The 25799-nt window shown below is 48.8% G+C and overlaps 1 protein-coding gene across 1 annotated transcript; it reads right to left on the bottom strand.

Moving 5' to 3' along the window:
• Window positions 1–989: 989 nt before the first annotated feature.
• On the bottom strand, window positions 990–21691 carry VPS37B (VPS37B subunit of ESCRT-I). The gene is made up of 4 exons (XM_090063192.1): window positions 21539–21691; window positions 7650–7821; window positions 6874–6956; window positions 990–5587 (listed from the first exon to the last, which is right to left on the bottom strand). Exons 1-4 carry the CDS (start codon window positions 21641–21643, stop codon window positions 5078–5080), a joined length of 870 nt encoding a protein of 289 aa, XP_089919318.1. The 5' UTR covers window positions 21644–21691; the 3' UTR covers window positions 990–5077.
• Window positions 21692–25799: the final 4108 nt, after the last annotated feature.

The raw sequence follows: 25799 nt of genomic DNA, 5'->3' as shown, positions 1-25799 counted from the left end.
TGCAGCTGACCAAGTTGTACCCTCGCCGGGCACTTGGTCACTTCCAGCTGCCCCCTGGTCTGCGGCATTTCACTGGCCCTTCTCTACCACTCCTTCACTGCTGCTGTGATGGAGACTGCTGCACTGCAGAGAAGATGCACGTGCTCCACTGACAGGTGATTTAGAGATTGTATGTACAAGAGGGACCTATCCCTAGAACTGGCCCAGTCCCAACCCTTATCTTTAGGCTTTATTGCCCACACCAGGTAAAAAAAAAAAGAGGTGGGGGGTGGGGAAGAAGGGAAGCCCCTCAGTGCCATGTTTTCCTCGAGTCCTCTACCTGGTATCTTCCAGGTGCCTCCCAGGTTACCGCCCTACCCTTAGCTTTTCAGGGCACAGAGCCACCTGGACACAGTTAGGCCTCAGATGTGTAGAGCCGGGGTGGCTACCCTGCTCTGGAAAGGGAAAAGTGAGTCACTGTGCTGTGCAGCCCCTCCATGCCCCCCCCGCAACTCTTCATAACCTCAGCCCACAAATGAGGCACCCCAGTTTGCTGAAAGCCAGAGCCCATTAGTGACATCCGAAGACACGCACCCAGCTTCATTTCCCACAGCCCACACCTCATCCCACTGCCGCGCCCCATCCAGCCGCCCGAGACACGCACAGGCAGAGACCCTCTGACAGAGGCCTCCCTAGGCACAAACAAGCAGCAGCAAGCTTGGAATGAGGATCATTTGTCACCATAAAGAACAGGCAAAAAACACGATGCTGCTTTGTCTATAACACCTGTCACCAGCTGTTCCAGTTACCCAAGGTGTGGTGGCAGCAACGCAGGGCTCTGTAGTTAAGCTGCTTCTTTCCCAAAAAACCCTCAGCATTTCCAGTACCTTCCACCTGCCAGCAAGCCATCCACCCGCCCCCCGCCCACTTTGCTGTGTTAGCATCAGGCTATTCCTTTGCGCCACAACCAAACCCTGGTCGAGAAACAGCAGGACACCAACATGCTCTGGCTTATTATTTATTTATTTATTTTTAAATGCACCAGTGGTCGCAGCCACTAAACTGTCTGTACGTATACAGCACAAACACCACCTTTAGTGTCATCGTTACATTAGGAACACTTACTACTACCCACAGCGCAGCGTACTCCGCGTTGCCAAACCTTGGTTAGCTCCTTCCGGTTTCCAGCCACTCTGTGCTAATATCCCGACATGCAAGGCGGCAGCGTTTCAAGATGGGACTGCTACTGGCGTGGTGCGCTGCTTGACAAAGGAGGTAGCACTTCTCATGTTGCAGCAGGTCGACCGTGTTGCTCCCGACATCCTCCTTGGCCCCTCGCACAAAAGGGAGAAGTTTGCATGGGCAGTGGGCAGGCATCACGTGTGCTGCCCTGGTCTGCATACATGCACAACTCCTGCTGTGTCCTAATCAGGAGCTCAGCACCAACCTCTCCTCGCTTACAGCAAGTTAGCACCTCTTAGCTCCTTGGGAAGCAGGTCCAAGCTCCCGCATATCAGTCCGCGCACCTCACAGGGCAGTAGCAGACCTGTCACCCCACGCACGGGAGGTGACTACTTCCTTCTCCTGTAGAGCTTTTCAACTTACCACCCACTCACTCCACATGAAATGAGGCTAGGTCAAGCCACCCCTAATCAAATGCAACAAGGCCATTGCCCCATGTTTTCCTCCATGGCAGAAATACCTGCTACTACAAGACAAGAAACTGCAGCACATTACAGTATGTGCGGTCCCTTCAGCACCGCAGGCTTGACGGTTTGCTCACTCCTTTGGGGAAAACCGCTACCAAGCACGGGACCTGCCCCTGTTAGCCACAGCATGCCTGCTTCAGCATCCCACCCAGCCACACCGAGTCCTCAAGTTTAATGAGCACTGTCCAGATCTTACGGTTTGCTGAAACCGAGTCTGAACAGGGACCTCGGGCCACCTCACCCTCTCACTCCACGTGCGATGCCCACTGCCATCCTTAACGAGAAAGGGCACCGAGTGCAAGGCTCATGCCAACGCCTTCCTGGGAAGCACTTCACACGCACGTTGGCCAGACAGGTGGAGGCCTCCCTCTGAGATCCTGCAAAGGACATGGTGGTACCAGAGCAGGCGGCAGGTGCTGCTTGGCTGGTCAGCACACTTACAATCTACCAACTTTGGGCTTGCTTCCTCAGGTCCTGGAGCCTCAGGTCCTTCTGCCAAGGCAGCTGCATCTAAATCCTCCACAGGGACCCACTGGGCACAGCAAACACTGCCAGGTGTTACTCCAGAGAGCGCGGGGAGAAGCCTCCTCCTGAAGGACGGCTTTGCAGAGCCCTCCACTCCAAGCGCACAGGTTAGGCAAGTTGTTACTGCAGCTAAGTTGCGTGCCCACTGCTCCCTGCCACAATCCCAAAAGCACGCACCGCAATGTCACCTTCATTTCTCCGCCGTCCACCAGGGTAGCGTCGCAGCTACAAGGGCAGGATTCATACCTCTCCCTAGAGCACTCCTCCTGAAGGCGGCAAGGTGCATTGCAACAAGCGGCTTTGCAAGGACACATCACGAGTGGCACAACAGCTTCCAGAAGCAGCAGGAGCTCCAGCAGGAGAGACTCTATTAACTCACATGGTAATTCAACCAGAACACTAGGCTTAACACTAGCCAGCCACTGAGCTGCTTAGACATTCAAACAGCTGTTACAGCCTTGTCTTATGCTAAGTGACCGAATAAGAAACAAACAAAAAAAAATCTTCCCTTTGAGGAAGTGCCCTGCAAGAAAGAGCCCTTAAAGCACAAAGGAGTGAGATAAACAAGGGACTAGGAAATCAATGGCCAATATTCGGATCACCGCGAGTGATCGTAAGGCACGTCAGCTGCATGCACGCGCGATAATGCATTGCTTTGTGTAGAGAAAGTTGCATTGCCCCTCCCTGCACTGAGTCTGCAAAAGACAGTATTTTTCCTTTGAGAAAGCATCCCTGAATGGCTGTGTCATCACCACAGAGGTTACTAAAAAGCAGGCAACTTCAAACAATTAGTAGTAAAAATATTTTGGACTATTTCCTAGCAACACTGAGAGGGCAAGCGAGTTAAGTGCAAGCCCATGGTACACTTACATCTCCCATCTCTGAGAGCCCGGCAGAGGATATTCCCACCCTCACAAGGGGAGTTGGCACTTGGTTGGTGTAAGACAGATGCACCCAGTTACTTTTACTAGGCTTCTGGCAATCCCAACGTGCAGGCACCCAGCGATAGCTTGAGACCAGGGCTCGCTTCAAACCATGCAGGTCATTTCTGCAGCACCTCCATCTCCAGAACAGAGACCACAGTTCACCATTAACCGCTCTCCGATGAAGTTCTATGGGACAAGCATTGTGATTGTGAGAAGTCCGTGCTCACAAAAACAACCTGCACAGTTCCTAGATTATAAAATACACCCAAGGTAAAAGCAGTCTAGGGGATGCAGTTTCACCACTGGCTGGCTTTCCCCACTCCAAACACTTGTCAGGCTTACCCAGGGGACTGCGTTTGGGCCAGCCACGCTGACCACTGGGCCACCTCCGATCTTCACTGGACAGCGACAGCAGAGTCGCCCTGTTTTCAGAGGAGGCTATTTCCGATTAAAACATTCACTGCCACAAAATCACTACCCAACTCCAGGAGGAAGAGCTAATGCTGAGTTACAGGGTTCATGCTGGGGGAAAACCCTAGACGACTACGTATGGATGGTTTACAACCTCAGCAGAAAGAGGCCCCAGTGCCTCTCACATGTGCCTCCATGCAAGAGACAGAGCTGGTTTTGGAGCACACTTCTTAGGCCACTGACCTCATTAGCTGCATGGATGACAAGGTGACACAAGAGGTTGGTAACATCTCTTCCATGACATGCCCAACTGTCACTGCCTTCAGGCATCCCCTCGTGCCCACAGCACTCACCCTGATGTGACACACTGCTCTCTGTTAAAGAAGAAGGTGTCCCCACTCTTTGGCACAGATGGAGGAGGACATAGCACAAAATGAAAACCCCCAGCTGCCAGACTGCAAGGCTCGCCCTCCTCATGGTCAAACAGGACCATCAGTAAAGACAAGGAACTGTCTCTTCCATCCAGGCTGGACTCCACACCAATACTGCTGGGCAAGAGAAGATGGCCACGAGAAGATCATACCTCCACTCGAACAACAAAGCAGAGGCTGCACGCAGATTTAAAGAGCTTTGCAAAGGTGAACAGAACCATCCAGCAGTAAGGTATGAAAACAGAATGCCTAGGACTCCAGGTCCTGGGATCCCATTCCCTGGTCTGTCAGTGAATGAACACTCCCAACCACCCCTCTACCTCCCAAAGGCAGATTCAGTAAGGCAGATGCCCTCCCAACTTAGGAAGAAAACGGGGGGAGGTAAATGGAGAAACGCACACAAGGGCTCATGATGTTTCCACTGATATCTACACCGGCACTACCTACATCTCCCTCAGAACGGAACAGCCAGAAGTTCCACTCCCGATGCTCTTCAAAAGAATCCGTAGCCTTTTCCATTCGGGAGCCGTTCCAATGACCAGACTGTGGATGTTACATTAGTGAGTGTACCCGATGGGGAGGCTGGGTTTACTCCCACTGAGGCCAACTCTTTCTGCTGCAGCAGCTTTATGCATAGCTTTCGGATGTGAGATCCAATCGTTACTACCCAAATACCAGCAGCCATAGAGTCTGAGATGCTAGCAGCTGAACTGTGCTCAAATCCAGCTGCAGCAGGACCACATCAAGACGGATGTGCCTCTTGGTTTGAGTGGGCCACGGCCACTAACACTGAACCTAAGAATCATAACGCAAGTGAATCCACAGCCTGCCAGACTACAAAACTCCACCCCAACATCCCTACCCCAGGAAAAGAAAAAAAAATCTATAGTCTGTGCAGTCCTTGATTATACAAAAAACCAGAAAAAAAACACAATCACATTGACCAAATGCAATTCCACACCCCTGCCAGACAGCTTGGAGTTTGCCATTTGCCACACGCGGCACAGGGGTTTCCCTCTGGCCACAGTACACCGCTGGCAGGGGAGAAACAGGAGGAACATGAGCACCGATGCCCGAGTCTAACACCCCGAGTTGTTCACTGCAGGATGAAGCCCGGGTGCGGCGGAAGGCGAGGCGGCGGTCTCTGCGGCAGCGCCGGAGGGTGCTGCAGGGCAAACTGGGATGGGGGTCCCGGCTGCGGTACCTGACTTGCCAGCTGCATTCCTGATCCTGATCGTGGGGGGAGTGGAGGGTAGGGAGCCCCCGGGTAAGGCATGGCTGGTCCTGAGCCCATGGCTGCAGTAAACGGAGTGGGAAAGCGTCCTGCAGGCACTGCTGGAGGCGGTGGAGGCGGTATTCGCCGGGGCACGACCGAAGGAGGCGTGCTCACATCCGAAGGATAGGAGGTGGCTGGCGCTGGTGCGGTCTCAGGCATTCTCGGCTGCAAGGGCAGCTGCGCCTGCGGCAATCTCTGTCCCTTCAGCACCATGTCCTGGAGCTTCTCGATCTTCACCCGGCGCAGATGAGCCAGCTTGCGCTTGCTCTGGTACTCATCAATGAAGGAATCCAGAGCCACTTCGCCATCCAGGAACTTCTCTGCCATGTTCTGTCAGACATGGAACAACCTGTTAGAAACTCACAGTCCACAAAAACCTTGCACAGCTTCTTTTCCTCCTCAGAAGGTCACCTCCTCTCCCAGAGGTGAGAGATCTTTTGTGATGATGCCTTATTAGACCAAGTGTCTCGTTGGGAGAGAAGCTAGACAAGCAGCTGGGCACAAGCTGCCCTTCCGCAGGTCTCCTCTCTCCACTAAGACAGGACCATACCCTGCTCTAGAGCTCAAGCCTAACCTCGGGATTCCCTTCTTAGCTGTGTTCCAGTTCCACCCCGACTACTGTGAGCCACATCCATGCTCCCACTGATGCCTGGCTGCTGTTCAAAGAGGCTCTCTGCATTCCCCTAACCATGGGAGGCAGGGATGACTCCATTTACAGTCACAGAAATGTAGGGTGGGAAGGGACCTCAGAAGGTCACATCTAGTCCAAACCCCTGCTCAGAGCAGGACCAGCCCCAACTACATCATCTCAGCGAAAGCTTTGTCTACCTGGGTCTTAAAAACCTCCAAGGATGGAGCTTCTACCACCTCTCTGGGTAACCTGTTCCAGTGCTTTACTACCCTCCTAGTGAGAAAGCTTTTTCTAATATCTAACTGACATTTCCCTAGCTGCAATTTGGGACCATTTAAGAGCTTTCCAGATCCCTGGTCAGCCCATATTATGGTTCAGTGCTGGGAAACACTCAGTCTATTAATAAGGCTTCCTTCCGGCTTGAGTCCACACCTCCCCATCACAGCACGAAATCCCCCCAAGCCACTGTGCTGCATATATACAACCTATCCCAGTATGTTCCACTACACAGGATGGGAAGGGAGAAAACCTTTGCAGCAGCCATGAAGGTTACAAAGGCAAGCCCTCCTTTCCTGTCTACCCAGGACAAACCATCTTGCCCATGGTTTTCCATACCCCACCCCCCCTCCTCTAATGGCTCAGTGCACCTACTTAACATCTGTACAAAACAGACATGCGCCTTAGGGTAAGACAAACCAGGAGAATCAAGGGTACATTTTCCCAGTTAGACAATAAGAAAAAAACATTAAAGCTGTTAGAAACACTTCAAATATAAAACAAGCTTGCATTCTTTTGTCAACTGAGGTCACTTTGCCTTGAGTCACCAGGTTGCCTGATAAAGTTTGAAGTGACGGCTGAGGCCACATTCAGCAAAACCCTCTCACAGTACATTATCTTTACCACTATACCATGGCTGTGTGTATCAAAAGCCTCGCAAAATTTTACCATTTGTTACCCTTATGTATTTTAAGCCTCCTGCCATTACCTCTGTGTCCTCTTCAATCTTGGCACCCTCTGTCTGAAGCAGTGCTAACAGTGTCTCCAGGGAAGCATTGCTGGATTGGCTGTCTGCAAGGACACAAACAGGGGAGTATATACAGCAGCTGGCCACAAATGATGCTCCCTTCTCCTGCCCCAGCTCCATCAAGCACTAGACTCCTTTCCAGACACAAGCCTGTTTATCCTGCGCCACTCCAGACAGAACAATTCTGAGCAGAAAGTTAACAGAGATGCTTTCTAAGAATTTACTTTCAGGACAGTCACAGGGCTTGAACTGTTGCAACCAGTGAAAAAGCTGAAAAGTTACCCGCTTAGCTGGCAAAGGTGTTTGTGCTGGAGACAAACACCTCATAACAGAGGTACAGAGCAAAAGTCTGGTCAGCCTATTCAAGCCATCTGATCTTTCACTTGCTGGACAGCTGCAGAGAAGGGCTGCCTTTAAGAATACAGAGACAATTCTGCTCACCTTCAGGGAAGAGATTCGTTAGCCTAATGCATCTCTCTCAAGCGACCGCAGAGATCCCACTAATATATACCTGCCCCTGACTTTCTTTTCCCCTAGGCCATGCTGTTCAAACAGCCATCACAGTAGTATTTTTCCACTCTCATTCAATGAAGCTACTCTTGACCACTTGACATTTCAGCTCCTCTTGAGAAATGCTTCTAACCCGCGCAGCTCCCAGATCTGGGATGTGCGCCTAAGAGGACAAGGCATGTCCGTCCAGGAAAACCCAGGAAATATGTTACTGCATAATACGTTACCTAGCTTGGTTTTCTTTATCTGATAAGCTTCAAAAAGGACCTGCAGCTCCTGATATTTCTGGATCACGCTGGCTTTCAGTGTTTCCAGTTTTGGCTGGTACAAAAGGTTGTCTTCTGCTAGACTACGGTTGCTGGCAAGGGTCATTTCCTTGCTAAGTTGAACATTTTGGGCCTGCAAAAGAAAAAAGTGTACAGAATACTATAAATATTTCTGGATAACAGTTTCCAGCACTTTCCCAAATCCAGACAGGCCAGTATCGTCGGCACTGCTGCAGCACATCCTAAAAACTGGAGAGGGGCTTTTAGACTCTCCCTGGATGCTCAATCCAGAAAGCCATGAGAACGCCCTACTAGGTTGCCTGGTACAACCCATACTCCAAGGACCATGCATTCAATCCCCCCTTACCTTGTGTACACTGTGCCCTTTCTGCAACAAAAGGCTTTTCCACATCTACACCACCACCACGAGACTTTAAATGCAGGTCATGCCATGTGGCCAGAGGCATCTTATAAATGCAAACAATGGCACAGACCAAAGGCGGAAGACTCATGAATGCAAGAAAACACTCACAAAACAGGGACCACACCACTCAGACGGCCACCTCCACCACTGAGGAGTATGAGGGGACAAGCAGCAGCTCCTGGAGCTTGCTTCAAAACTGCACTTCTTAGATTTTGTTCTCATGTCAAGGAGCATGTGCGCAGACACACAAAGAGACTATGCAATCAGTTTTCTTCTACAGGCTGGAAAGAAAAAGCTTAGTCCAAATATTTAGGGGAACCAAGCCCAGTTATATCAGTCTCTCCTGCCGCAACCAGAAAGAAGGAATTGTGGATCACACGGTTTCCACAAACAAGTTTCTTGCAAACACTGACACTGCTGGAAAGCAGCCAAGCCAGCTATGGCTAGACTCCTGCAGACCCCTGCTCAGTTCTCTGACGGCATGCTGCCAACCTCCGCAAAGGAGCAGGGATAAGTGCATTTTTCTGCCCAGATTCACCCTACCTCCTAGTTAGAGAAGTACAGGGAAGTCCTCCAGACTACTGGGCAGGTTGCAGGGCTGTGCCGGAGGCAGCAGCTAGGTTGATTCCCTCTATCCTCTTCTACGCAGAGTTTATGTGCCTGAATTCCTTCCCCAATATGCGACTGCTGAAGAGCACACAGGCTCCTTTGTGAAAGGCTCTGACAACCTAAAATAGAGATGCAGCCCAAGTGCCAATAGCAACCTTCTTTCTACCCACACACACCACAGATCCCCCCGGCATCTCTCCTTCTCTACAGGCTTTTCCCAACCCCTTGCTGGGTTCCGGCCAAAAGTCCATTTTTCCAGCTCAGTCCTCCCATTTGCACATCCTGGTTTGAACAGCCTTGCCCGTGCCGAGGGAATAGCCATTCTCACAGAGCGGTGAACAAAAGATCATTGTAGACCCTTCTTCTCTGCACAAAATGCATTTTCCCTTTGGCCGGTCTTCAGAGGCTTTGGGAAAGCTGAGCCTGTGGGGAAGGCCACCTTGGCAGGATGTCAATTTAGACCTCATAACGCACTTCAGACAAAGAGAAAAGATGCAGGAGGGTTAGTGTCAGATGGTCTGAATACCCACCACGGCTCGACATTCCCACGGTCTGATGTGCTGACACTCACCTTCAAAGAGGCCGCAAGGCGTCCGCAGCTTGCTCTGGCCTGCACGGTTAGTCTGTCCCCACCCTGCCCCATTTACTGCCACAAAAGTCTGCCTTTCGCTTCACTCCCCTCCGTGCGGCAGGTAAATCCTGGCTATCATGGGGTACTAGAGCTCCCCAGGGCTAGGCTGTTAATTATCTCCTAGAAGATACAAGGTGACTGCCAGAGCCCGTGCACGTGATTTTAGTTCCCCTTCCCCTTTCTCCTTCGTTCTCAGGCCCCAGAGTGACCGGCACAGCAGTTGCTCCTCCATTTCTCTGTATATGTCGCTGCTCTTCCCCCGAGACCAGCTTTATGCTTTGTGATTTCCACCCAGTCCAGCTGCCTGTTTGTGGCCACTGCTGCTTCCTTCCTCTCAGCTGCCTTTTGCAGAAACTCCAGACCAACATCGGCCACGTCCTCGCCCGGCAATTAGCGCCGCGTTATCGGTGCAGGGCTCGTTTGGCCTGCAGCCCGCTCTCAATTACAGACTGCGTCCACAGAGGATATGGGACTTATTTAGAAATGGCAAACAATGGCTCTTTCAACTGCTTTAGACACCCTGGCAGTACTTCGGGGGACAACAGGGTGCAAGGCCAGGTATCCCACTCAGTGCAAGTAAGAACAGGAGACTTTATCCCAGAGCGCCTCGCACCTGCTATACACCTTTACGCACATTGCCAGAGCCAAAATGAGCATTGCTTTGGTATGAAGCCCTGATGTTATTGATGGGAAGCCAGGGTGTTTCATGGCAGCTGTTTCAGCCACCACGGGACAGTGGGTAAGAACCACACGTGGCTTGTGGTCAACACACAGTCCAAAGGACGTTCATATTCCACATCATATGGACAACGCAGCAGTGTCTTCAGCAGTGCCCATTTCCTTCTCAGAAGTTTTCGTTTGTCCAAACTACTTTAATCTTTCAACCTCGCAAGATGCCCAATGCTATGCAAGCACAGGCACAGTCCTTGGTATACGAAGCACTGGATGGACAGGGAGGAGGGAACTTCACCTAGTTCTCTGCGCACTGTTACCCCAACAAGCCAGCAAACCAGAGGCAACGCAAGGCAAACCTCTCCCGATGATCCTGTAAGGTCCCTTCCAGCCCCTAACATCTGTGAATCTGCCCGCCATGTCACGTGCAATTCATATGCTTTCCCCAGCAGGTTCAGTCAGACCGCTGCCAAGCCATGTCGGATGCTTGACCCCATCTAGGCCCCACCACAAAAAGGCATAAGTGGTGCTCACTGAGAGGTGAACTAGATTCTGGATGGGTCTCGCATGCCCCCCCAGCCTATTCCTCTTCCAAGAAAGTAAAATCACCATCTGAGCTAACCTGAACTCACATTTTAGCTTTCTACTTTCATGGGATTTCCCCCAGGCACACTTAAAAATACTCCTGGACCAGACTTACTGTCACTCTCTTGCTGCCTAGCTGTGATAAAAGAACACCGCCCTTCTCCCCTCCAATGCTAAAGACGGTTTAAATGCTCATCATGTCATGGCTGCTTGCTCTCTTTGGTCCTTATACCACCAAAGCCAGCCAGGAAAGACAAACCAACCATGTGTGGGTCGCCTTAGAGAGGGAAAAGTGACTTTCAGCTTCCCATTTGGCCAGGCACCATTTGAGGAACATTATTTTGCCCCTTCTTCACCATCCCTAGAGTTCACAAGAGAGGAACGCCAGGCCCAGTCTGATACTTTATCATCCTCAGCTTTCACCCAGACCTGCCATCCTCAACACTTAACAAAGAAGACATTGGTTTAAAGTAGCAGTGAATGAGACCCGTCTGCACTACTGGGACCACGGGCTCCACCTCCAATTAAAGGTGTTGCTCTGGCCAGAGTCCCGGGAGACTATGTGTCTTGGGACTCAGAGTTTTATGAGTGGACTCTGATCTTTCCTTGGGCTGGAGGCTATGTTAAATGCTTACAACTCAGCTAAGCAACCACCAGTAAATCAGAGACCGAAACTCAAGGACTCCCTGAAGGCTGGAAACACCCAAGAAAAAAGTGGCTCATTAAAAAAATAAAAAATTACATACAATTACAAGGAAAGAAAAAGCTAAGAAAGGAAGAGTTGGGCAGAATGGAAGGAAATAAGCTGCTCTATGTCACAGGTGGTTTCTCATGGAAAAAGTGTGTCAAAGGGGGTGCACACCGCAGTAAAACACCTTCAGGGAACAGGCAGCACAAAACATCCATTATAGCAGGCAGATGAACCTAATGACTTGTCAGGCCCTTCTTTCCTTAAGGCTCCCATCACTGCTACCAAGGTCCTATTGGAAATACAGCTTTGCTACACAACAGCAAGCAGAAGATTTCAACAGCTGCCCTGCTCTTGCTCGCTGACACCAAGTTGTCTGATCTGTAGGCTTTGCACCCTCATAAAAAAACATTTATGGTGCACATTAAATTATAGCAGCCAGGATACGGCACATCTAGGAAGGGGCAAGCAAAAAAACCAAACCCCAAGCTGGAGGGCCAAATTCTCTCCCCAGCAAACTGTGTGGCCTCTGACATCTCGCTGTGCTTCAGTTTCCCCGCTATAAAGAGAGACAGATGTAACAACCACAAAACTGGTGAAATAATCATTCTTCATTTACCACTGAGTGTGTGACAATGAAGGAAACGCACTGGCATTCAGCTGCTAAACGGCAACACTGCAAATTCATTTTTGGCTCCAGAGGATACATGCACCAGTAAGTTGCCTCTACTCTTTTAAAAAGGTCCACCTTATAAAAAAAAATATACCAATGAGGCCAGAAACCTGCCAAATGATAGAGGGGATTCAAACACACATTAGTAACAGCTTTAAACTTGACAGCCTCCGAGTTAAAAGACAGGTATACAGTGGAAAAAAAGCTGTGGAAAAAGGAAATAAGAAGTAGAACATGCGACAGCTCGTGACTCAGCCCTGTTCATGCTACAGCACTGCAGCAAGAACAGACTTTTCTATAGGGAGCAACCATAGGCCATCAGCTGCATTTACTGCTCACACTTCAAACCCTTCTGCTGAAGCAGCTTTTAGTGCCTACATCTGATAGTTCCTCCTGCTGCCTGCAAGTATAGTCCCTACAGCTGCCTCAACTCCTTTTGCACTCTTAAAAAATAAGAGTTCAAAAGGAGTTGACAGGCGCAATTTGTTCTCTCAGACCTTATTTTAGTCCATCCAGGAGTCAGTCCAAGAACTCAGTTTGCTCGGCAGTCTCAATGCACAGTCCCATGGCCTGACAATTTGAATGTAAGCTGATCTGCAAACTCATTTTTGCCCCCAATAAGGCCCTGTTCTCCACTAGCTGGGGTTTTGCCATTACAGCATACTCTTCTGGACAGCACGCAGAGAACACTAACCAGCATGCCTCTGCATGTGTAGCTTGTATAAGTTCCTTAAAACAAACAGGACCAAAAAAAGTCCTTTTCTGACACAAACACATCTTTGCTGGGGTTTTTGCAAACACCCTTTAGTTTACAGACATCATACACGACTGTCCTTCCCTTCTCGCAAACAGTATGTAATGGGCAGGTCTGCCATACATGAGGCTGTAGCAGCTAAAACAAACAGGTCCCTCTTCCAAGTGGCAGGGAAGGTTTGCTCCATCATTCATGGCACCATCTAGTTTTATTTCCAGTAAAATTGAGACCCTTAGGAGGGAAAATGTTGCTTAAGCATATGAAAGATGCAAAGTGGAAAGACCAACCGCAACCCCAACACGGCACATCCCCCAAGGTTCTTCAAGAAGTGTCAAACCACACTTCTCTTTTGGTAGGAAAAAAATCTTAATTTTGAAGCACAACTCAAATACATAGCTCCTACTTCCTGCTATGTCCTTAGCTACCAGAATACATGGTGCCATGTGTGCCAAGGACAAACTTTCCATAAGAATGCTTGGTGCATTCAGAAACCCTTCCAGAGGACCTGAACAACAAATTTCAAAGATTAATCTAAAAAGGAAAGCAAATGGAAAGTACACTTGCAAAAACACTGAAGACTAACCCTCTTGGACTCTTCAAAAGGTCCCCAGGGCAATAAAGAGATCACCCTTACTACAATAAGGGTGACCCATTCAACATCTGCAAAGAGCAGTCAATTCATTACTTGTCTCAAGACCCTCGCCCAAAACAGCCAACAACCTGGAACGGAAGACAGACTTGTAAGAAAGATAGTAAAAAGAGTCTTCACTAAAGTCCTGAGATTTTCAGCATACACAAGATCTTCCTTGTGAAACACGTGCCCTGTATGAGTCAAACCTGGAACCGAGTCAGCCAAGACCATGTTAAATAGAAAGACTGGATGAAGCTTTTTATTTTACCTGCTGTGGTTTCGCGACCTCGTCTCACTGAGAATGAACATAATACCGAGCTGATTGCAGAAAGAACAAAACAGCAAAGGGATTGCTTAATGCAGACCCAGTCTTTTCCAAATGAAATCACACACACCTTTGTGGCAAAACTTGAAAACATGGCCAAACATAGATCCCTTTGCCCTCAAAAAAGCCCACCAGTCCTCCCTGCCCTGACAAAGGAGATTTTTCAGCTCTTTCAAATATACTTTGCCTGAGAAGGGAGATCATTTTAAAAAGGGAAGGAGGGGTTTTGGGCAGGTTGACTACAGAGACCATTACTTCCACACCAACTATTTGGTGACAGCAACTGGATTTCAGATCTTGCCATTTCAAAAAAAAAACTGTAAGACCTGAAGTTTGGCAAAAGTGGGGAAAAGATGCTGTAAAGGCAGAAGGAAGCAAGCAAGCAAATGAACAAACCAGACTGCTATAAAGGGCACAACTGATTACAATTTACCGGATATTACAAAATACTGGTTCACATAATTAATACTTCCAAACCGATTTCTATGAACAAACAATAGCCATGTATAAGGAAACTAGTTGAAAACAACGTGTATTCCAAGCCAGCTAACCCAGAGAAACACAAGGTCCAAATGAGACTAATCCCAGCTACCCACAAAGCCTGACAAATACCACTGAAATTATAATCTTGCATTGGCAGGCCCTTCAGCAAAGACCCAGTCAGCATTTCCATTACACTTCTTACTTTTAGTGCATGAGAAATTTGCGGTCCAGTTTCAAGCTGAACTCAGGACAACGTTCGAGTATCATGTGCATGTTGTTGCCAGCCTTGGCCATTTTCAAGGGGCCTAGGCCACATGGCAAAACCGTGGCTAAGGTGACATCTCCAAAGCCTGTTTCTCAGGGACAGGAGCATGAACTTTTGCAAGTGCAACAACCAGCTTGGTGAGCAAAGTAAAGGAAGCCACCAACATGTCTAACTAAACCAGTAATGGGATGCAATTAAACAAAGTGCAAGGCCTGAACGGAGACCTTAAAGGAAAGACCACGCATTAAATAATCCAAATATGCAATATCGTAGTTTTATCTCAAAATATTAGTAGCAATGATTGCTGTAACCAAACATATCAGATGCTATGTTGCTATAATAGATATGTATTTTTGTTAAGATGCTTAAAATCATTTATCAAAACGGCCTTGGCAGAGAAGACCATAAAATAAAGATGAAACAGAGGACAGTGTTGAAATGTATTCCACAGTGGGGAAGGAAAGGAAATAAGAAACCCTCCCCTTTACTTTCCCAAGGATATAAATACCAACTAATTGACACCTTGCAAATCCACAAGAGATTTGGTACAGTCCAGTTCCAAAAGTTTCAGTGAAACAAAGAAAGTTCAATAAAACCAATCAGAGGTCATTTATCAGCCTATCAGAACCAGCCATCTATAAATATGGAGTATCGGATAGGGAAATTTGGAGAACTCAGTAAATTCAAGAAGACCTGCTGCCAATCTTCCCACCTCACTCGCCAGTCTAAGTGAAAAACTATGTTGTACTGTCAGGGTCAGCCAGATAGACTTTGGGATACATGTTCTTTTTGCGATTTGAAATGCAAGCAAATAAAGGCTGTTAACCTGTTTTTGCCTCTCGTATCAGTTGCCAACCTGCAAGAATACCTGTAATCTAAATAATGATGTGATGAACCTAAATGCAAAGCAGGAACAAACCTGAGAAACTAAATATGTACAAAAGTGATAAAGACTGCTGTATTTCTAGGGAAGGGACCGTGACTGACTGTTTGGCTTGGCAGCCCCTAAAGCAAGGGGCTCTGCTCAGCCAAGTGCTGCAGGTATCACCAGCATTTTAAAAACATGACCAGAATGACCTGGATTGCTGCTGTAGATGTTTGATCGTGGCAACCCATTTTATCCTACACATTTGGATGAATTCTTGGATCCTGGGCTACCAAATCAAGCAAGTTTCTGTAGTGCTGCTTGCACTGAGACAGGGGAATAATTTTTCTGATGCAAATCTTACTCAGTGCTTCCTGCCAGGGTTTACCCCTTCACAGCAATCCTATTAAGCACATAAGTTAAAAGCTGGGTTGCAGACTTTAGCATTTGGATCATGCTGGATTAAGCATAACCTCTTGTCTAAATGGAAAGGCACTTAAACAGATGAATTTCAGTGAGTGACCTTGGTAAAATAAAAAAAAAATCTTCTTTTGCTTGATATGATCCTCCTATATAATGCTAAGAAAAAAGAAGAGAAAGACATTTTGTAGCATGGTAATTCAGCCGCTTGCCTAAAACCAGACCCTAATACTAGGTGGATTGTTGCTTAAATCAGACGAAGGTGACTAAAAGTTAGGAAAATGTGCCAGTGAGGACACTGGTTAAGACAGATTCAGACCAAATTCAGTGCTCTTTGCCCCAGTTCCTTATCTATAAGATGGGGCTAGTGCATAGGTTGATTTATCTAGCACGATGGCCATGAGAAACCAAAATCCCCATCCCATCAAAAGGGAGCACCATCTACTCTTCAGCAACGCTCCCACTCGCACACCTGCTCTCCTGGCCCCACAGCGGTGGCCATGCGCACACACTCTGGGGAAAAGGTACTGCCAACACCTGCATGGCGCAGCGCCTCCATATATTCCAGACAACTTCTTTCAGCTCAATGCAGGCCAGAAGGCAGAAAGCTACTACCCTCTTAGCAGTTACTAAAAAGTCCAAAAAATCCCCAAACAACTTTTGTACAAATATGCGTGTGCACTTTGCCAACCCTCTCCAGCCAAAAGACTTGCCTATTCCAGGCAAACACATACCCTGTAATTACAAAACCTCATATACTATAGCTACTTGTAAATGGAAAAAGGTATGCCCCAACTCCTCAAGAGCTGGAGCCGGGGGGGCGGGCGGGCAGGCAGCCTGGGCTGTGGCATGCACAGTGGGTCCTGCCACCCCTGGGCACATGGCAGGGTAGGACAGGGGTGGCACAGCAGCCAAACTCAGCCTCCCGGCAGCTCCCACAGTGGTGGTTTGCCCTTCCTGACTGCTGTTGCCAGTCCGCCCCGTACCCACCATCAGGCAGGCGTGCAGAGAATGGCCCAGGACCTCACAGGCAGGGTGCACTCAGCTGGGTGGATGGGCTGGGGCTGCTGGCAGGCAAATGAGAAACAGGATCCAGGACCAGGATGGGCAGACAGGGCCAGAGCCAGGGCTGGGATCGCAGGTCAGCGACAGTGTGGGCCTGGGGCATAGCTGCAATCTGCTCCCTGCATATCCCTACTCATGTAACCGGTGCCCATCCCAGGGACGTGCAGGGAGCAGAACACAGCTTTGCCCTGGGCCCTGGCCCCTAGCCCCACGCTGTCACCACACTGCAATCCCAGCCCTGCTTGCCTGTCCCACTCCCAGATGCTGCTCCCTGTCCACCCACAGCCCCACCCCACCCACCTGGCTAAGCACACCCTGTTTGTGGGGGGTCCCAGGCTAGTCTTCACGGAGACCCTGCCCAATTGCTGCGTCTGGCACCTCCGGCAGTGGGTGTCAGGCAGATGGGCCCAGGGCCAGATAGGATCAACTGCACCCCCCAACCTGGCTGCTCTGGGGTTGGTTGTCATCCTCCCTGCCAGCCCACAACAGCTCACCAAAACTCCTTAAGTGTCCCTCCAGCCCAAATAATTGCCCACCCCTGAGTTAGAGTCACACAGGTTGAGCGTGTTGGCTTGAACCTGGAAAAAGCAGGAGGAAAACAAAGAAAAGAAATGAGCCAAGCCCTCTTGCACAAGAGCCTGGTCTGAAGAGTTCCTTTATCCGGCTGATGAGTCGTCCTCCGTGTGTGCTGAGAGCAGACAGGTTCTAGAAACGGGTATTGTACTTAATTACCTCTCATTTTCCAGTTCAAAATTAGGCCTTGCAATGAAATTAAAGTCCTTTTACCTCCATGTGCTCATTTTTTTATATTGCCAGTGCCAATGCACAGATCCTATATGGTGTAAGTGGACATCACACTAACATTTTTATTTGGCACACGGACAGACACGCACACAGTAAGGTCTTGCTGCCTACATGTAGGCAGTCTATTCATCTGACACCTAGCTGGTTAGCAAACAAGAAACATGCTGTAGTTGTACGCATATTTAATTCCTACCTTGGCATTTTGTGTTAGCGAAATTGTACATGACCACATACATAGTGCGGTTTTTAGGACAGGATTACAGATCCAAGATATCTGGGCATCTTTTCACTTGGATTTTCATCAAGGCCCATTCTTTAAGCAGCTGGTCGGGTGGGGGGGGGGACACGACAAAACCTGCAAAACTCAAAGCCATAGCTATGCTCGAAAACCCCTTTGTGTTTGCCAATGCCCTTTGAAGGCATGAGATGAGGGGGCAGCGATACATTCTGGATTCCTGGGTTTCACACAGCTGGAGCCACAAACTGTGCGTGCACACTTCCAGCAGCCACGATCAGCATTTTATTGAACCACAGAGTTCAGCAGCGGAGCAGCTTCCTCTTACCAAGATACAGCTCCAAGACAAGTATCAAGAGACAATCCAAATTCACAAGAAAAGTTTCTGGGATCTTTTATTACTCAGGTCCCCAGTACCTCCCATTTGTCAGCTCAGGACACAGTGCGCCACAGCAGCTCCTACCTCGTTTCAACACTGCCCTGTTACTCAATTAATACTGTCATTTCATTATGCACTACAAAAGATGAAACCCAAAGCTCATCCAGTTCCCCTCACGTTTTAACAAGCTACGCATTCTCAGAATATTGGCTTTCTCTCTCACCCTGAGAGACAAGAGTCCTCTGTTCCAAGTGTCCAAAGCCTAGCAGCTTCACACACAAAAAAGATTTGGTCTCTTTGTGGGGCTACAACATCAAGGCCAACGTTACCGAGTTGTTCTGTCTGCACGTGTGATCATAGGTACACATGTGTGACCTGCTAAACGAATCCCTGCAGAAGACAATCCCTATAAACTAAAAGGCTGCCTATATTTAGCTTTCAGCAACAAAGCCAAGTTGCTTCCCCCTATCTATGCCTGCAAAGAACAGTTTTGTGTACCAAGTTTCCCTTACAGCTAGGAGAACAAAGGATTTTTCCAGAGTGAAATAATCCAGTCCAGTCAGTCCATTTGGCCAGCAAAAATGAAAAAAAAATGTCTCTCAAACATCCTGGAACCTGTCACTTCCCTGCATCCTCAATTAAACCACTTAGATTAGACTTCAGCCCTGAATCTGCCCCACAGAGTGGATGGACTGACCCAAACCCACATGAAACCCAGATGGGATCACACTGGGGTGATGCGGGGGTTCAACCAAGCTCATTATACTGCAGGATCAGCCCCCATCCCACCCCCCATACCACAGGCCCAAAACTTAGGAGTCAATAGATCAGAGGAGGGCACATTTTTTTGAAATCAGAAACTCTTAAGTAACCCCAAAATCAACAGCATCATACCATTATGGTCAAGTTCTCAAAATCTTATTTTACTTCATTTTAGGAGTCAAAAGTGGTGTTCAAGCAGTCGTTAGTAAGAGATCAACCACTTTGAAGATGGCCCAACGTATTTTGAATCAAATGGATTCTGGTAAAAGCCTCTACACACAATAGAGAGAGAACTACTAGGTCGCTGCCATGTTTCAACCCAACTCAAGTATCTTCATACCCAGCCACACTTCTGCACACCACAAACTATTCCCTTGGGCCTGAGTAATGCTATACTACAATTTAAACTGCTTCCTGCAGCCAACTACAGAGGAAAAACATAAGGTCAGAAGGATACTGTCCAGTTCTGCAGACTGAAGAGGTTTTACACTGTGCTTGCCCTACCACAAACATCCACAATCAATTTTGACACACACTAGTCAGCATATCTTGGGGGGGGGGGAGGGAGAGTTGCACATAACATGATCCAGATCCTCCACTAGTGTAAAGTGATCTCAAGTTTCACTAGGCCCTGTGCTGCTACTCCAAATCGTCCTATGAGATCAGTCAAGTTCATTTTCTCACACTACAGACTGTGTTGATTCCCCTCTATGTTTCCCCTGCTACAGGGCTCCATAAGCCCATCGGTGTTCACCAAAAATCCCTGACAAAAGATTACCTCTGCACAATTAGTCGCCACCGCAGTAAATTAGGCAGAAGAGCGTTGCTGCCTTAACGTGCAGTTATGGCATGCTACACTCGCAGAGAGAAAGGAAAAATCACTTTTCTTTGCTACTCTCGCCCCGAGATGTCCTACTGCTGCTAGTGACTAAAACAAACACCACGCGTGGTACAGCACAAAACCACAACAGGATGCTTGATAGAAACTCTGTTTCAACCTCAGCTTTTAACCTGCCTATCCATTTGCATTTCTTCTCCCACGGTGATTACTCACCCTCCCATCATTTCTCCATCTTTCGGATTCAAGTCCCTCACTCCGCTCCAACCTGTCCTTTTGCAGCCTCGGATGCCACGAGCTCATGCTCTAGATACAAAGGATACTGTCCAGCTCTATAGACAGAAGAGGTTTTACCCCGGCTTGTCCCACACAAACGTTTACATTCAATTTTGACACACAGGGGTCAGCATATCTTGGGAGAAGTTATAAAATACCACAACCCAGATCCTCTACTTGCATACCTGGTTTTAAGTTTCCCAGGCCCCATGATGCTTGTGGATTCAAAGCACTTCACACCAGACTCAACAGCCCCAAACTGTTGGGAATCGAGTGGCACTCCATTTCCAAATGAATTTATATGTTACAAGGCTTAACTCCTTGCAGAAGGGCTGGGTTGTGAGGGTGGGGGATGTTCAGGCACGGATGGGCCTGAGCCTGCCTTGATCTACTTAGCTTATCTGCTTATCTCACAGAATCACAGTCCCCTGCTACAGGCTATATATACTATCTTACACAATTAACTGGTGAATCGCACAATACATTTAGACCGGCCCCACATGCAAAGTAATTATCATAGGATAAAAATGACTCTCTAGCTATAAAAAGAGCCAACCAGCTATAAAGTTAGTGCTTGAAAGATGCGTAACAACTCTTATTGCTGGTTTCCATCCAGCTTTCATCTGAACGTGTAGCAGGGCCCAGAGAGAAGTCAGGCTGGAAATAACCTCCAGAGGCGAGTCCGACTCCCTGCTTCAGGCAGGACCATTGCTGTCCAAACCACTCCAAGTCAGTCTTAGCAAGACTACCGTGTCCATCCTGACATGACAAGATGTCACACCCCAACCTGCCACAGGTAAAGGTGGGGGGGCACAGCCACTGACATCACACTTATGTCTCCTCCTGGCACTGGCAAGGAGGAAGGAAGGAGAGGAGAACCCCAGCCGGCAGCCCGCTTCCCCTGTGGAAAGCCCTGGCTTGTGGATGGGTGTGTAGCTACAAAGGATGCTAGCTATAAAAAAGGGCTGACCAGCTCCAAAGCGAGTGCTTGAAAATGGGTAACAAGCCCCCAGCTGGTTTCTAGACAGCTTTCGTTGGCTGCGGGGGCTGCTAGGAGCCGGGAGGAGGAGACATGCAGTCGCAGCCGGGGAGCCCCGAAGTGCTGGATCCAGTTGGGCAACGTCTGCGGCGGGATCCGTGGCTTGCGGTGGGGACTCCTCTCCCCAGAACACGCCACATGTCACAATGGACGGCCCGTGAGAGGGCGAGGTGCCTGCGTCCGCTCGGCCCGAGACCCCCTTGCTGCTCCCCTCAGGCCGGGGATCTAAATGTAACGTCTGCCGGGAGAGGTCACAAGGGGTCTGCCAGAGGCTGGGGAAGGAGACCGCCCCTCGCCCCCCCCCGGGCGCCATAAACCCAACGTCTGTCCGGCGCTGAGTGAGCACGAGGCACTGGGGACCCACCAGAGACGGAGGAAGCCCCCACCCACCCCTCGCCGGGCCACGTCCCACTGGGGGGAGCCGCACCTCATCCATGCCCCGCGCCAGGGCCTGCAGCTGCTCCTCGTCCTCCAGCAGCTCGTGCAGCTGCTGCAGGCTCAGGCTCTCCAGGCGCCGCGCGTCCGCCGCCATCGCCCCGCTCCCGCTCCCGGTCCCGGTCCCGGTCCGGCCGCCAGTGCGCCTGCGCGGCGGCTGCGCGAGGCGGGGCGGGGCGGGGCGCGGCGGGCGGCCGGGCGCCCCCTGGCGGGCATCGGGCGGCGGGGCACGCGCCCCCCCAGCGCCGCGGGGCCTGCGGGGCACGCTGGGACGCCTCGCAACCGGCCAGGGGACACGAGGTGGTTTGGGATCTTGGGGGCTTCCTAGAGCCGTTCAGGATCCGGAGTCGCCTCCCCTCTTTTGGGGGGCCGCCATAGGCTCATCGTCCCCGCCGACCAAACGCGGCCGTGTGGCGTGATGTGGGGGAACCGGGGACCCGGGCCTTAAACCTGCTGGAGAGCCAAACGGCGGCTCGCCACGACGCCCGATGCGAGGAGTGACGGGCGTGCGGCCCACCGTGCTCGTTCCCCTTTCGTTTAGGGCTGTGCACGGCTGGAGATTAGGAAGGAAAATCCATACGATCATTTGAGCCACGCTTCCTTAAAAACTGAGGCCCCTAACCGGTCTCATAAGAGCGACTGCGCTATTTTGCTCAAGTCCGGATTGAATATGCGCTCGGTTAAAAATAACTCCAGTATTTTTACTTCTAGGTCTCGCGGATCAGTTTGGCGGCCCACCCTCTGGAAAATACAGCGTTACGAGCAGCTGCAAAAAGCTTTCTCTTCCAGCTTATACTTCATATTAAGTGATATAATTGTTTAGAGACATCAGACAGCAAATGCCCAGACACTTAAATACATTGCCGCAAAATGTAGTAGCTACGGTGGCTTTAGGTTTAAGATTTACTTGCATCTTCCAAGTAATATCCACCCACTGGGTTAAATAATAACATATCAACAACACTTTAATATGTTGTAGAGGTATGGGGCACTCTTTCCTGGTATATACCAATTAACATCAACAGAGCACCACCAGGAATTAATCTGGCCCGGTAACAATTTCGTGCAGTAACTCTTCAATTACTGCTAGCTGATAAATACAATTAGGCCTGAAAATCATTTACTAAATCAATATATTTTCCAGTCTATGCATCCTGTTTACTGAACTGCTTACATAAAGAAATGGCTGGATAAATAGGATATTTAAATCACTTAGCCAAAAGCAGCTGACAAGAAGTCGCCATAAAACCTTTGGTGTGGGCTCTGCTATTATTATTCAAGCAGTGCAGTTGGAATATTGGGGGGAAATTATGGCTGGCATAGCTGCATCAAAATGGACTGAAATTACACAGATGTTGTGTTTGGCCTAGGACATACCTGTGGACAGCTAAATGCCTACGTACATCGATATATTATCTTTTATTAGTCTACCGCTATGCCACAGTTCATAGCAATTCAACCTCGCCCTTCATTGTAATCATTACTCACAAATATGTTATTCAACGTATGGGCTGCTGTCATGCGCCTCCACTGCAAGCCCATTTCAGGCTGATCATATAGAAAAGTGGGTAACGGGCAACATGTAGGCAAATGGAGAAGTTGAGCAGAATTTACAGGCCCTGCTGGACAGGTGGGCTCAGGCACACGTGCATAGATGCTAGAGTCGGGAGGGACTGCGACATCTATGGGGACATGCCGTGCCACTTCTGTTAGGTGCATGTGCTCAGTGATGAGCTTGATATTTGAATGCAATGAGGAATACATAAATGCTAGTACTGGGTACTTGTCACCTACCTGCTTACAGCTGACACTGGCTTCTGTGTGACTGCAACAGTATGACCTTGTTATTCAAAACTGGTAGATAGTTGCTATGCCGACCCGCTATCACATGCCACGAATGTGCACACCCAGGCTCTGGGAAAATAGGTTCTGGATGAAACCCCTTTTTCCACATACTGCCTCAAAAAATGATGCACGTGGGGATGTTACACAGATGAGGCATGAAAAGGGGTTGGGCAAGTTTCTTAGCCTGAGGTTCCTCCAGAAGTGCTGTTTCTCAGCCTCAGTGGAGGGACGTTATAAAGGAGAACAAATGCTTTTGCTTCGAGAGCTCTGGGTGACTGGCACTGTGTTATATTATGATTAATATCTGTTGAGGAAGACTCTTATGAAGCTGTGAAAAATGTCTAGGGGGATATTAAATGGTTCTTCGACGTGACTACCAAACACTGATTGGCAACCTGTCTCCCTCTCCTAGTGAGACTTGTTTAGGACCCAGAGGTCTGGCAGTGTCAGCTATCTGCTTAGCATTTTAGTTATGTCCCAGCCCTACCCTGCTAGGTGGAGTCGGTATGTAGTTCAGCTTCCTACGCAGGCAGAAAAGGCTGCTGAGGTTACAAGAGAGGTGAACTGAGATATGCAGAGTTTGGCTGCTTTTGGGCAGATACATATTCCACTTCAACAGTGACATCCAACTCCCTTCATCCGCCTTCAGGAAACAAGAAGATGTTGGGACAGCATGCCCTCTCCCAAATCAGCTGGGAGCTAGAGAGCTCACCACCCACCACCAAAACCCTTCAGGCTGAGCCATGAGATGCTACAAGATGCATGTTGTACCTTTACTGGAATCCCTTTTAGGTGACATTTTCTGAGCATTTAAAATTACTCACCACCAGATGCTTTTCCTGCATTATACAATCTGCCGGTTATACCAGTCCAAACCCACAGCAGTATGGAAATGGATTTTTTCCTCCAGTATTGATTAACCAGCCCAAATAAATACCAAAGTGCTTTTTTCCTGGCAAGAGGAATTCAGGTTTTTTTTGCAGCAAAGAAACAGACTGAAAAGGACTGGGTTTAGAATTCAATCACAGAGCACCAAATGCAGACTCCAAGTTAAGTGCCAGCCAGGACTGGCATGCATCCTCCTTTAAATTCAGTGTTCAATTTTATTAGATGCTTAAAAATGGATTTAGTTATAACCCTGCTCCTGGATCTCCCTCTGTCCTCTGGTCTCTCTCAAGTTCAACAGCAGAACCAGTGCATACGCATCTGTGTTTTGAAAGTCATCTTAACAATTTGTTTGGCCTTGAAAAAATGGAAAAAACAGTTGGTTACCTAGACTCTTAAACCTGCACACCTAATTTATGGAGCATATTAACCCTTGTAAGCCCAGCAGCTAACCACCAAGTACATTTTTGGGTTGCATCTGTGACTTGTGAATTGCCTTTTGTCTCTTCAGAAAGTGCAGGATCCAGGATCTTCTATTTAGACCCTGCACTTTTGTCAAACAGTTGCCCCCAAACCATTTGGACATCCGGCCCACTGAGAGAGAGATATGCCAAGTGAGCACTTATCCGGCACCTTATTCTTCAGGCAGAAAAAGGTGGGCAGCCCAAGAGCAACCTCGTTTTATATCGACCTTGCTCACCTAAATCCCACAGAGAAAAAGAGATTCTTTGCATATGAATTTGCTACGTGTTCCCTCACCTGTGTGTCCAGACAGCTCAGCGTCTAACCGCTGAACAAAACACATGTTCTTACTTTGGCCTGTTCAGATGCATTGGAACGTGTGGTTATTGAAATAAAAACAGCTGCAGTTTTCACCATGCTCTGTTCCCACTGCGACGTCAGCAGGCCATCCTGCCAGGACGAAGGCACAGATGGAAGCACATAGCACTGGTGGGGGCTATGACCCTGGAATCTCCCCTTGCACACCTTTTTGCACACTGAAGATGGGATTCTTCAGTGTTTACATCCAGAAAATCTGGGTGTATCCCAATGCGCACACATCTGGAGCAATGAAAGCAATGCACTATAAAAGTTCAGTAGACCCTTTGCAATTTTTTGGCCCCTACAACAAACCAATTTCTTCCAGCTTTGCAGCAAGTGCCCTCAAGTGAAAGTCTAGAGGGTAACCTAAGTTATCAGACTAAGCTAGCCATGCTACCTGCTGGGTGGAAAATAAAGACCATTTAAGCAGAGGAAAAATTCCCTCTGCAGGTTTGCATAAGTCAAAAGCCTCTAAACACATAATGTGAAAAACTAGGCCAATACTAAATTAGTTGCTTTATTGCATTTCTGGGCAGACACCCAAGAAAGGTTACATCTAGGATTTGCAAAGGAATCCATATGTCTCGTCTCCAAAGAAAAGCAACCTAGAATGCCACAGCAGAATAACTACTACTTGGATGTGTATCTAGCTGGGGTAATGTAGGCCCAGCACTCTTTCCTGCTTATGCAGGGGGTCGGAC

Source organism: Crocodylus siamensis, chromosome 9 (genome assembly GCF_052110815.1).
Source record: "Crocodylus siamensis isolate JL-2025a chromosome 9, ASM5211081v1, whole genome shotgun sequence".
In the NCBI taxonomy this organism is placed as follows: Eukaryota; Metazoa; Chordata; order Crocodylia; family Crocodylidae; genus Crocodylus; species Crocodylus siamensis.
Note: the sequence above shows the minus strand (reverse complement) of the source record. Positions and strands in the feature narration are given on the sequence as shown.